The 13423-nt window shown below is 50.0% G+C and overlaps 2 protein-coding genes across 2 annotated transcripts; both read left to right on the top strand.

Moving 5' to 3' along the window:
* The first annotated feature begins 877 nt into the window (after nt 1-877).
* Nucleotides 878-5506, top strand: LOC105698600. The gene is made up of 3 exons (XM_012422978.2): nt 878-955; nt 1070-1189; nt 3308-5506. Exons 1-3 carry the CDS (start codon nt 878-880, stop codon nt 5504-5506), a joined length of 2397 nt encoding a protein of 798 aa, XP_012278401.2.
* A 988-nt stretch (nt 5507-6494) lies between these two features.
* LOC105698599 lies at nt 6495-12269 on the top strand. The gene is made up of 4 exons (XM_023433255.1): nt 6495-6563; nt 6635-6730; nt 8190-11609; nt 11655-12269. Exons 1-4 carry the CDS (start codon nt 6495-6497, stop codon nt 12267-12269), a joined length of 4200 nt encoding a protein of 1399 aa, XP_023289023.1.
* Nucleotides 12270-13423: the final 1154 nt, after the last annotated feature.

Here is a 13423-nt window from a genome sequence, read left to right as displayed (position 1 = left end):
GCGGATTCTGGTCGTGCTTATCTCGGAGGCCATTTATCTGCTTCTGAAAACGAGGGCTATCACTAGTTACCCGGAATATCCGAATCAAGGTTCCGAGCACTTTTACCGGCTCCCATTTTCGGAGGTCATGCTTTAACACTATTTCTACCAAAGGTGTCAAAAGACACCTTTTAAAATTTTAACTTGAAATTATTTTCAAACTTTAATAATTTTCTCTGAATGAATGTTTTGAGTTTTCATATAATAATTGTTAAATTTATTTAGCGGTATCATTTTCCTCCAGCTCATCAAAACCTTTTGGTCGAAATAGGTATACACAAAATCGTGGTAGAAATAGTGTTAAGGGGCCTCCACAATGCGTGAAATGGCCCCGTTAAATATCTGTGAAATTTTCCTCGAGTTCTTCCGCAATAACAGTTATGTGGACTTTTCAATAGGTTTTTAAGGAATTAAAATACACCCAGACATTGCGAAACGTCACTAAAGTCTCTCTAACGAGGATCCACGTCCAATGATTGCCCAACGAATAGATTCACGCGCGATTTTCTTTTTCGGGGCCCAAACTCACGCCCGCCTGTTTCGTGCCATTAGAATCAATAATACCAATACTAATTTGCATCCTTAAATCCTTCCTTGACGCCTAAATCCCCCTGCGTGAAATATGGAGGAATTAAGCCTGGACGTCACCCGTGCAGAAATGAAAAAAAAAATGAAAATATGTAAAAATTTTAATGGAAAAGGATGAAGAGTCCATTGAGGACACCCATTGACCCATTACGTGCTTCCTGAATTACGGAGGTGAATTTGACTGGAATGGGAGGGATTGGAGTGTGTTAGGTATTAGGTAGTAGGTCGAAACTGAAAAGACATTCATTAGATGCCGAGGAGTCTAGGTAAGGTCGTCAATGGCGTAGAAATCCAGGTTTGGGGAGGTCGCCTTCGTGGCCGTGGAAAGGTAGAGGTCCCGAAGAGTCTCCTACGCTCTTGGCAGGTGTCTTCGCGTATCGAACAAGTCGATGGCACTCGACTTGCCGAAGAGAAACTATAATATCTTGTCCTTCTCGCTCAGGAGCGAGGGCATATAAGGTGGGATGCTGCGGTCCCGGCTTCATCAGTACCAAACACACACGATCCGTCTTCCAAGCCAGCAGGTTTAAGGTCGGCCGAGATGAAGCTCGCCTGGATATACGTGAGTAAACGCTCGTGAAAGTTTTCCCAAAGCCCATTTCCACGTATGAAAAATCCCCGCGAGGTTTATCCTGCCCTCCCGAATTTTAATTTCCAAAAAAAGTCGGAGGAAGGTCGTTAGAATTTCCTTTGCAGGGTATTCAGGCAGGTTCCTTTCTCGATTTCTTGGGGACTCTCTAGACAAAATGTGTTCCCGAGATAGGGAAGAGTCCTTTTCCTCCTACCCGTAAATCGAGGGGGTTAAAAGTGGACCGAATTAAATAATCGAGAGCGTCCCTCAAGAGGACGAGGAAGGAAATCGATGGCGCGAGTCGTGACGTGGAGTTACGTGGGAAATTCCTGAGGTGGAACGATCGCACGATCGGCCGATGTGGATAATTGCGGACACGAGTGCGGCTAATTACAGTTGCACGCCATCGAGCGGCGCGATCTTCGCTCTGCCATTTCATCGCGAAAATCGGGAAAATTATCGAGATTCTTCGCCTGGGGCGGACGTAATCCGCTTATCGAATTATTTTGCGATAACCACCGCGGGAGTAATTGACGTTACGGATACCGAATCCCTGCTCGGGAGGAATTACTCCCGCGGAGTAATTAATTCCACCTCTGGGACCTGCCGGATCGGATATTAAACGGATATGTATTTGACGCGAGACTCGATATCCACGTTCCAGCTCGAGCGTCCCATTAAGTGGGATTTTCGCAACGATCGAGCCATCAAAGTCCACTTGGACTTAATTCGGGATCCTTTTTTCCCCGTCACGGCGAATTAATGCCCCGTCCCGTCGAGTAGGCTTTTCGACAGGACAATCGCTCGGCGGAATCGGCGGCCATTAATCGCGGAGAAAGCGTTTCCGATTTTCCCGCGTGCGTCGCCAGAGACTTCGACGTCCACGGCAGATGCTCCCGGCTCTCGAGTCTCCAGTGAAAGTCTCGCCACGTCCGAGGCCTCTTTTTCGAGCCGATGGTCCCCCAGGAATTTCGATTGGATTAGCTAATCCCGTATTTATCCGCGCGTTTTGCGCGATCAGCTGAGCGCCGCCACGCGCTATTACGTGAACTCGCTCGAGCGGATAAGCAATCCGATCCTATTTCCACGAGGCTTTCTTCGGCCTCCGAAAATCGTTTCCTAGGAGAGCCTCGAGTCAATGGATTCTTTTTTCCCGCCCATAATTTCTCAATTTCCCTCCGGCATTTCTTTTACGCACGCTCGTCCACCCGGAACCCACGAGTCGATCTATCGATCGGAAACGGAAGCCGGGATCGAAACCGCCGGCGATCGGCGCCACTTTCTGGCCCCCTCGTCTGGCTTTGCCGAGGCGTATCTTCTGCGAAAGAAAGTGGTGAAAATGGGACTGCAGAAGAGGAAACCCGGTCCGACCGGATCGGCTGACCTCCGGCTGCTTTTACTCCGATAGAGATACTCGACTTCCTTTTGCCCGATTGTCCTTTTGCTCTCCGAACGATCGCCCCGCGAACAATGGGTCCGACTACGTCATGGCGGCGCGTCATGCTAATGATCTCATTTCCGCGACGACTCTCCTTCGTTATGTCGAACAATGGCCGATTGCCTTCCGAGGGACGTTTCCGAAGGCTTCGTGAAGGTGTTCTTTGAAGTGCACGTCCTCACCAATCCGGGTAATTGGACCCGTCCACTTTCCTGGATGCGTCAAATTGAGACGAACCTCAACTAATACATTTTAGGACTATACAAGACGACTATTACTCATTTTACTAGCTTCTTTTAATATACTTGCTGGCTCATTTTTGTGTATTCGCTAGTTCACTTTGTTACCAATTAATGTATTATTACGTTTCGTGGTTAATTATACTTTCGAATCTGCTACAACAAAAATTGTATTTCGACGATGGGTTTTTTTGAACCTATAAAATTTGTGGGGATATGAGATGTTTTGAAAACCGAAAAAAAAAATGTCTACCGAAGAATCTTTCGTCTCCGGAGAAAGAAATCGAGAGAACTGGAGTTCCCGGGGAGAGGAATCGCGGAGAAAGTGAGGCTGCTACTTTTCCAATGACTGTGCTTCGAGATTTACGACCACGAGGAGAGCCTGATCGGCGCGTGCGCACTTCGTGGTCTGATGCAAAATTTGTTCCGCAGGTCATTTCCGCTCTGCTGATCCTGGCGACCTGCGAGTCGGACGAGGAGAAGCCGAAGGATGCGTCGAGAAGCGAAGACAAGGTCGAAGGCACGAAGGATCCTCCGAAGGTGAACGACACCACCAACACGGACAAGACTGAAGAAATCGACCCCGAGGAAGGACCACTGCCCATCTTGCCTCCAATAATTCTCCTGGACTTTATAAACGGCTCGGACGCCTCAGGGGATGAGAAGTCAAAGAGGACCGTGAACGGCAACGTTGGATATGGGTTCGAGAGGAACAACTTGTTCTCCGGGAAGTACAACTACTATTTCCCAGCAGGGAAGACCGGGACCACGGTCAGTATCGAGGAATCCATCAGTCCATTTCAGCCAAAAACCATCATTGAGTCCGTCAAGCCCATTACCGAAAGACCCCAAGAGGCTACGACCAGCCCCTACGCCGGAACTCTGCGTCAGGATCCTCTTCGAGGTGGCTCCGGATCTTCGAATCAGCCGCAAGCCTTGAAGCTGCAGTACCAAGACAGTCCGCTTGTGTTTGGACAAAGAACCAAGCTTCAAAAGACCACGCCGACCCCATTTGGAGCGTTTCAAGGGGGATTTTCGACCACGAAGCCTGCGTTCCAGAGCTACACCACGCCGAGGACTGTTTTCAAAGGGAACTCTTATTCTTCTGGGTTGGGCCAGGGCGCATACACCACGGCGAGGCCACTCTACGAGGAGTTCCAAAGTTCCAGGCCTAGTTATTCTGGTCCCAGTGCGGGTTCCTATGACTCTGGGATCAATGCGGAAGGATACAGCACTCCTAGGCCCCATTTTGGGGGACCCACCACCCTCAGACCGGAAGTCCTGGGTTCGGCTTACTCTCCAGGGTCGCCGATTCAATCTTTTGGAAACCTTCCAAGGTACACATACGAGAACGGAGTGAAGTACGAGCACAAGATCGTGTGGAAGTATCCTGACGGGAAGATCTCCGATTTGCCGCCCGTCTCGTACTCCAACACCTACTCCCAGTTCCCAGCAGCCACGAAGACGAATCACGCAGGTTATCAGGGTCAGGGCCAGACATCAGGGTTCCAAAATGTCCCGAATTCCCAATATTCTTCCGAGAGCTTGGGGAACATCTATTCCCAGAGGCCGGCTCAGTTTCCCGACGACCAGAACTCAAACCACCAACAGCAGAGTCAATTCGTGTCCTCGGCCTCTTCTGGGGCGTCTTCGGCATCGGCTGTTGATGATTACGACGCCGCCTCCAGGCAGCGTCTTTACGAGATGTACCAGTCGAGGTTCCCTCAGAGGTCCAAGCCATTTAATGCTCACGTTGGATATTCAACACCCTCTTCAGGATACAGGACGTCCGTTCAGCAGGACTCGAAGAACTCGCAATTCGGACTCGGTTATGAAGAGGAAAAGCCCCCCTCTAAGTACGCCGTAGACAGTCCTGATCCTGAATACACTTTCCCTGGAGATGGGTCCATGAAGAGTACCACCTCGAGCTCCGGCTTGTACACACCAAGTGGGCAACTGTCACCAACTGTCCTGTCGAAGTATTCCCCGCAAGTGCAGCGGTATCTGAGTAAAGTGTTCCCCGGAAATGGGAGTTCCTTTAAGCACAGTCAGGACAGTACCGACTCGGCGTCGCTTTCCAACCTTCAGTACTCGAACCTGCTGAACTACAACCCTTCTATTTCTCAGTACATAAGAGACCCGTCGTCGATCCTGAACGCCCAACCCACGTTCATCCAGGCCGGGAACTCGCTGATTCCGGTGATCATCCTCAGGGTCGACGGCGTGGCTCCAGTCCACCAAAAGCCAACACCCAACATCAACCTAAAGGCTCTTCTGCAACAGTACCTCTCTCAGTACGCCAACAACGTGAACGAGTTCTCCCAGGGTACGAACTATGAATTCGGTGACAAGGCTCCTCAGAGTCCTCTTTATGAACTGACCCAGCTGACTCAGGGTCTGAAGCAGTATTCCCGGAACCAGAACTTCGCCAGTAGCTTTGCCCAGAAGTTCGCCCAGAATATCGCTGGGAATTCTCCAGAGTACGAAGATGGCTTCCAGCCGGTTACCTCGAGTTACACTACCATGAAGAAACCCGAAGAGAAGCAATATCAGGGGCTGAAACGCATGAAGATCAAGAGCGTCCAGATCGTGGAAGACCCCAGGTTCACGGGCTTCAAAGGAAGAACCTAAATCCCTTGGTAGACCTTGAGGAACATCTTCTTCGACATCTAACGTCTCCTTAGGAAGGACTCATTCCGACTCTAGATCGAGATGCGATCGCAGTTCTGTTGGAAAAAGGCGTAATCGTGGAACTTTTCCAATCTTCGAGGGAGTCGGAATTCGTAGGGTTAGGTAAAATATGAAGTAGCATGTAAGACTGGGATTGTGCAATACAACGCTGATGATAGTAGTAAGTCCGGCCATTGGCTCATTCCAGCACGAGACCAGCTGAGCTGTCATAATTTTCCAGCTCATCATGTCTATTAGATAATTCCTACAAGCATTAATAGTCGCTTTCGACTGTCGAGTGGGTGTCGAAAATCCCTGATTAGTGTAGATATAAATTTACCTACTTTTGAAATTAGGGTCCCGTGCCTGATTCGTTGCGGGCAGTTACTACTTCGACTACTACTTAGGTGTCGCAAAGAGCCGGCGTGAAAAGTGTACCTTGATAGAGCATAAGACGTACCTTTAGTAAGCGCAGAATTGTACCTGAATCGCTGTCGACTAAAATAAAGGAAAGTGGAAAAAAGTAGACGGGTGGAAAATCCAGAAAATTGTCGCGAATTTCCTTCGGACGTTCTCCGAGGCGACCGATCGACGAGGAACGTGTCCGCCGGCAATTAGGGATAATTGCTCGGTGAATAAAAGTTTAAAAGAGGTGAAGCGAAGTTAATTCCACGTTTTCACGAGGGGAGCATCGAGGCGATATCTCGAAATCTCGTCGAGGCAATTAGGCACGCGATATTCGAGCAAAGCAGTGCTCACGCGCTACAAAGCGGGCTCGGAACGTCCTGAACCACTGTAAGTCGGCGAACACCGATACAAACCTTCCCTCCACAGGTGAGTCTAGCTCGCCAAGGAGCAGCGTGTGCATCGAGCATAATGCGTGCGTTCTAGAGCGCATAAAACCACACCTGGAGAAGTAAAGACCGCTGCATCGCCCCCGTCTCAGAAAATGGACGAACGCAGCAGAACTCCCCTCGAGAAAAATCAAATAAAAATACCACGTATCTCTGTCCTTCAGGTAAATCGATAAAAGCGTAGGTGGACCTTACGATGGATTTCAGGTGATTCGTCGTCATGATGCGCTTGTAGGGATCCCTGAAAAATGGACGAATGCAGCAGAACTCATCCCGAGAAAAATCAAATAAAAATACCCTGACATGTTCTCCATCTACCTCTGCCATTCAGGTAAATCGGTAAAAGCGCAGGTGAACATCATGACGGATTTCAGGTGATTCATCGCCGCCATGCGCCTCCACTTGCAGGAGTTACTCCTAGGAGACGCTCGTAGGAGTCCTATTTAGGAGGGAAAAAAAATCGGAAATCCCGTGCTTGAATTTTTTTCTGCTTCTAAAGAGAATCCTTGGGGTCTTAAGGGGGTGGTCATTTTGTGCCGGTGTTCTTTATTAGTTCTTTTCATTTATCTTTTAAGGTGATGACGCGTTTTCCGCCGATCGCCGTTCACGTAGAGGATGGACAAGACTTTTCCAGGCGCGGTCGCGTGTCTCGAATGAAAGTATCCCCGCCCCCGTGGTCTACGATAATATTTAGAACGATATTTTTCACTTGGTTACCGGAGTGTATAAAGAAAATCGCGTATCTAGTGTGCGGCTCAGTACTCGCATGGAGGCTCATCTCGCAGGACCGCCTGGCAGAGACCCGATAGCCACGAGTTGCGACAAATGTGCACGAGGGATTTACTGACATAAGTTCGAGCCTCAAGGGATGGCCGGGAAGATGATACGTTATCATGTGAGTACTCCGTTCATAGCCAGTGCGGATAAAGAAGTGCCCCAAAAAGATCCCTCAAAATCCGTAAAATTCCGGCCAAGCCAGTGGAATTAATTTTTCGAGGTATTATTTCCAGCGGTCATTTATCATCTGGACCATGATCTCGAAATTGCCCCCGAATCGCTCCCCTCATGCAGTCTGTAGCTGCATAATTTAAAATATTTAAAATGTACGGTGAATTTAATAAAATAAAATTAATTCCAAAACCATTTCACGAGGGTTGATCTCGTGAAGGGATTTATGTGCGCATAGTTAAAGAAATGGAACATGGAGCACCGACTTCGTTCATTGATCGCTGCGCATGAATGGGGAAGAAAAAAATTGCAGTCGGAGTGGAAATGCATTCCCGATCGAGTGCACGCTTCGATAATATCGATACCCGGAGTTTGGCGTGAAAGTTTACGAGGATCTGCTTGCTCGCACATCCAGACCTCGTTTCGCTAAACGTGCGCATTTCGTTACCTTTCTATTCGCCTAATCGCCTTTTCTTATCGAGTTGTCCTTTAACGAAAAAATGACACTTCCTCCCGGAGGAATTTTAAAATACCGCAAGGAATTCTTCTTTCGTTCCCAGCCCTCTCTTCTCGCTGATAGCTTATCTCCTCGCGAAAAGTAAATCCACCCCTCCCGGCGTCGTTTTCTCTTTTAGGTAAACTCATTAGTACGCTCCAGTTCTTCGGCATCCTGAATGATATTCTCCACTTTCTGTTTCGAGGTTGTCCTCCTTCCATCAAGGTTGGCTCCAGGAATGGGCGTCTCCCGTTCTCGGAATTAATTCGCGGTTTCGAATTTTTTCCATCTTCTCCAAGATTGCACCAGGAAATCCCATCTCAGCTTTCCCGCTTTCTGTTTCAAGGTTGTCCTCCTGATCCTGAGCTGGTCTCTTGCGAAGGTTGCCCCTGAAAAGGACCAAAATGCGGACTTCGATCAGCTCGCAACGGCCTCGGAGATCATCTCCACGACGACGAACAAACCTGAAGAGCTACAACGGCCGGATGTTGGGACAAAGCTCGGCAACAAACATCAGCATCCCGGGGTTACTACTGTGCGATACGAGAACTCCAATGGATTCATCCCCATGATCCCCTTGGACACCCAGCCCAACAGAGTTCCCAAAGAAGCAGTTGTAGACCCGAGCAACATCGGTTCTTCAAGAACAAACGGAGAAAAGTCGGGTGTAGAAATCGCGGAGGATCCTGCCTACTCCACCGAGGCGAGGATATTCCTCAGCCTCACCCAACCAGGGCAGAACAGGAGGTCCTTTAACCCCCAGAATGACCAGAGCCAGTTTGAGTTGTTGAAGGTAAACAACGACACCCCAGCAGTAGCCAATTATCGAGAGTTTTATGAAGCTGTTAAGAACCAGAGAAACGGACAGTCGGCTTCTCCAGGGAGGCAATTCGCATCAGAGGAGGATCCAAGAACGAAAGCCTCTTCGGGATCTAAAGCCTTGGATCCCTATACATCTAGTTACAGAGACAGCTTTCATCGCGGTACCGTGGACTCGCACAGTAGGTACCAGAACTATGCGACAACCCTCGGAAGAAACCAGCAAAAAGCTTCGAGTCAACGGGAGAAAGTGCAGCCTGATTACCGTCGAAATGAAAAGAGTAATTATGGGTTCCAGGGGGAGAGCCAATTTCGCCAGGAAGTCGCAGAATCGGTGAGCTCTGATGCGAAGAGTGCAAATAGTGGTCTGGGGATGTATGATGGACGAAACAGGGACTCTTCCCTGGGGAGGACCGAGCAGGTGTTCTCCAACTCAAAGACCATGCCCAACCCCAAGGAGTACAACCTGAACTTCGGTCACTCGACAATGAAGACCTCGACACCGGCAACCTACTCCAGTAGGTACCAAGACACATCCCGGAGTACTACGAAGAGTCCCTTGAAGAGCTCCCACAGCCAGCTGCAGTATCGCTTCAGCAACGACGAGGTCTACGCCGGGGAGGACCCCAACCGTAACTTCGATCGCAGCGAGGAATTCTCTGACGAAGACGACTACTACGAAGTCACCGAGAGACCCCGAAGGACCCAGAAGTCCAGGAGGAAGCCGTACAACTCCAGGAGGCCATCAAAGGAACATCGGAACACCATGGATGAGGGAGCAGATCCAGAAGAGAGCCGAACTCGGCACAGCGTGGTGCGCCCTAAGCTGAATAGACACAGGTCGAAGTCGAATTCTTGGTATGAGGATGATCGCTACCAGATCCGGGATGAAAGTGCCGAAGAACAGCGGGCGTATGAGTCTAGGAACCATGGGGGATCTGATGTGAGACCATCGAAATCTCACGGGGGAAGGTCCCGCAAGCAGAACACGTGGACCCAGCTGACTCCGAATCTGGAAATCTCGCACTCCAGCGGCATCGAGATCAATCCTCGGCAGAAATCTAAGATGGTGGTGCCTGTTAAGGTGAACCTAGTGCCCATGACTCACTTCGACCATACCACGGCCTTGGGGAACAGTCAAGGATTCGACGCGTCCAATGCCATTCTGCAGAATATCGTACCAGGGACTCCTCTGGTCAGCACTCCGAATCCAGTTCTTAGTACGAGTCCGTCGTTGCTGGGCCAGGGTTACGGGATGCAAAATGGTCAGAAGTCCAGCCTCTCAGGCCAAAATTTCGGATTCGTCACTCCAGTGCCTGACGTGATCGTGGGCCAGAACAGTTTTCAAACTCCGGTCCAGACTCTGCTCATGACCCCGACCAGTGATCGCGGCAAAATAGTGGATGGGTTCAGGAACTCGTACATGTCCAGCACGATGACTCCTCTGTTTACCGTGACTTCCAGCATCCCCATGCAAACCCTGCACAGCACCGTCGCACCACAGGCAATGTACCCCACCAGTCAGAGTCTGAATCCTAGTCTGCAGCATCTACGAGTGAACCAGATTCAGCCTAATCATGGACTGGTAATGACTCCGGCGACGCAGACTATCGCCACAAATCTTCAGGTTCCTCTTCAGGGGGAATCCACGTACCATATCCAAGTCAATCCCAATGGCCTGCACGGTCAGAATCCGGTTCAAAACTCGCCAAACATCCAGACTACCCATGGAATTCAGATGGTCCCCTCGACATTTGGGCAAACTGGGTTGAACTTTTTCTCTACTAACCCAAACTACAAGAAGAACGTCCTGCCGGTCCAATTCATTCATACTTTCAGGGAGGTTGCAAGTAAGGTCCAGAATGGTCAGGGTGGGGCGACGACACTGCCCAACATCAGTCCCAACGGGTTCACTGTCCACAATAGAGACCAGAACCAGCAGATCCTGAAAGCTGCCAACGAGATTTTTGAGAATACTCTCAAGCAACTTCAGCAGCTGCACAGGAATCAGGCCAAAGGGAACAAGTACGGGACCCAGACTGTGGGAGTAGTTGACAATACTGGAAGCAATTCCAATATTAACCCGGTGAACACCGTTTCGTACCCGGCAAATGTGATGGGAAAGGCGCAGCTGCCCATAGTTGGGACCAGTCAGGTGGAGATTCTGAACCCTAACATCAAGCCTAGTCCGTTGGACCCTTACATAATGAACAACTTGCCGGTGAGGAATTATCCTGCTGTGGTAACTACTTCGATTCCTATTTTCGGCACCTCCAACTACGCTACGGTCAGACCTATCGTCACCAGCACTGGAGACCCTGTCAATGTCCAGGGCTACGTAGACTCCTTGACGGAGATCGGGTCCAGAGGCAATTCGGTAAAGCTGGAGATCAAGCCTACTGGTCAGAGTCAAGAACGCGTACCATACAACCCCATCGAGTTCGTTCCGAACCTGGACGTGATCAGGACCCAGAAGTTCCTGAACAGTAAGTTACCCCAGAACGAACCAGTCATGCAGGGTCTGAGTCTGGTCCCTGCGATGCCGGGAGGTAGCTTCTTCAAGAGCTCCTCAAGCGTTCAGAACGAAGTCTCGACGAAGCCGAAGCTGAACTCAGACCTGGAGAAGTTTGCCGAAGAGATGTTCAAGGAGTCCCTGAAGACCATCTACAACTCCCACAAGTGGAACAACGATCACAGGCCGATCTCGGACCTGAACGTCTCTGAGACCATGGATCTGCACAGGTTGAAGGACTCGCTGCAGAACTTGAAGGCCGCCTTCCCGGACCTGAAGACCGAGGACATCCTGGAGGCGCATTTTTCCGAAAACAAGCCGAGATCTGCGAAGAAACCGGAATCGACGATCACGCCGACCACTTCGGCGAGTACTGACCTAGGTCATTCCCATCATGGCAGGCCAGTTCACGGTCACTCCCGACCCGCGAATTACGTCTCCATAGCTTACGGCTCTGGTGGAGAGTTCAGGAAAGGGAAGCATCCGAGGGATTTCCTGACACCCCCGAAGTTCCATTCCTTTGTTTCCAAGAGTCCCTTCCACGAGAAGCCGATCAAGAATAGGCCCGGCCATGGTCCTCCGAGGTACAAGTCCCATTCCAGACCTGGTGGCATTGGAAAAATAGGCGGCCCTGAATCAGCGGCAAGCAATACCGAGTTCCACGTAGAAGGCGCGAGATTCGAGGCTCTTCAGGGTGCGCCGCAATTCGAGAGGGACCAATCTTCGGAGTTTAAGAAGAGACCGAGTTTTGGCGAGCCACCGAGCTTCACCACGTCGTTTCCCACATCTAACCCCTTGAAGACTGGTTCCAATGAGAATGGGTCCTCCAAGGAGGGTCTGGACCTCAACCACCCCAGGACCCACAACCTCTTCGGGCTGCTGATGAAGAACAAGCAGCTTCCCCCAGGGAGTTCTCAGAGCCTCTTCCGGGACAGGGATGAAATCGACCAGTTCTTTGAAAACGAGAAGAAGCGACTGGACCAGCAGTTCTACGACGAAACCCTGAGGAACTTCCAGCAGAGAGGCGACTTCCCCTCCACCCCGAAAACTGGTGTCAGGCAGGACCGGAACCTCTCGCGTCCCAGTGCTACCTAGAAGTCAGGGTTAATGTTGGTCGGCAGGAAATCTTGAAACCTCAGAAAATCTCCGTGGATCTCGGAGGTACGTGCTTTCGGGGCCAACGCCCCAGAAAATTCAATCCCCACCGGGAGAGGAGTACTTTGTCTTCATGGTCGACGTCTTTACGTAAGCTTGAGTGTTCCTCCACTGGTGGAGCTTCTCCCCAAGACAACGGCAAGAATATCGTCTGCGAGCAATGATTGCTTAGCTGTAAATAATCGATTCCGCAGGCCAATTATTTTTATGCAAAATCGCCCCTGCGAGAAACCGATGCACCGTCAATTCCTTGAGCTTCCTTGTACAACGAGCGAGCCTTCGGCTTTCTCCGCGGAGATCTTGAGGAGTTCGCCTGGCCTTGAAATGATCTCCTGAAGGCTCAAGGCTACGAGGAAAAGGAGCTGCCAATCCAGGACTTGCGATCGAAGTTACGAGGCATTGCATTATCCAAATAAGAGCGTTACTTTCGACTCACGGAATTCTTGTCAGCACCCGTATCTGTAAATAATGGTATTCTAGAAATATATATTTTTTAATTTATCTCCACAATAATGGAGACGTCCTCCCCCGTGTTTGCCACGGCTCTTCTCCCCTGATTTCGCGTTAACTATTTTTTTTTCCAGCTGAATTAAATTTCGGTCATCGCCGTCCGAATTTTTGTCTTTTGTGAATAGGGTGATTTTTTCTTTTTATCAATCCTTGAATAAAAAGCGAGTCCTTTTCTCCTCGATCCCATTTCTTGTCCCTGGGTCGGCTGTCAGTCCGGCAAAATGCCAAACTGCCAAACATTCGCGTTGTCCAGCTGATACAGGACAACCGCTCCGGGTGAGTCGTTGTGCAAAGTGTGGCAAAGTTAGCGAGCCGATTTTCTCCGTCGGGTGAGTTTTGCAAGAGTCGGGAATTAAAGTGACACTTTTAGTTTAGTCGCTTTGGTGAGCAGAGCTCGCCTGGCGTTTCTCTTTCCCGCGGTGCATGTACCTCGAGGGAGTAAAAAGTGCAATTGCGTAATGCGCCCGAGTCTTCGCCGGGAAGACTAAAGAAGGCACGAGGCAAAGGGAGCTCTGCAACTTTCCACCCGGAGCTATTCAAAATTAGGAGAGTTTTCGGGAAATTTCGACCCCTAAAATAAGGAT

This window comes from Orussus abietinus, unplaced genomic scaffold (genome assembly GCF_000612105.2).
Source record: "Orussus abietinus isolate OABI.00-Male unplaced genomic scaffold, Oabi_2.0 scaffold31, whole genome shotgun sequence".
NCBI classification, from domain to species: domain Eukaryota; kingdom Metazoa; phylum Arthropoda; class Insecta; order Hymenoptera; family Orussidae; genus Orussus; species Orussus abietinus.
This window is presented reverse-complemented; position numbering and strand designations above follow the sequence as displayed.

Excerpts from the sequence above, each read along its gene's own strand:
- LOC105698600 (XM_012422978.2), top strand. The coding sequence starts at position 878 with ATGCCGAGGAGTCTAGGTAAGGTCGTCAATGGCGTAGAAATCCAGGTT. Across the intron at positions 956-1,069 it reads GCCTTCGTGGCCGTGGAAAG|GAGCGAGGGCATATAAGGTG; the intron begins GTAGAGGTCCCG and ends CTTCTCGCTCAG. Across the intron at positions 1,190-3,307 it reads TGAAGCTCGCCTGGATATAC|GTCATTTCCGCTCTGCTGAT; the intron begins GTGAGTAAACGC and ends TTTGTTCCGCAG.
- LOC105698599 (XM_023433255.1), top strand. The coding sequence starts at position 6,495 with ATGGACGAACGCAGCAGAACTCCCCTCGAGAAAAATCAAATAAAAATA. Across the intron at positions 6,731-8,189 it reads CATCTACCTCTGCCATTCAG|GTTGTCCTCCTGATCCTGAG; the intron begins GTAAATCGGTAA and ends TTCTGTTTCAAG. Across the intron at positions 11,610-11,654 it reads ACTCCCGACCCGCGAATTAC|CATCCGAGGGATTTCCTGAC; the intron begins GTCTCCATAGCT and ends AGGAAAGGGAAG.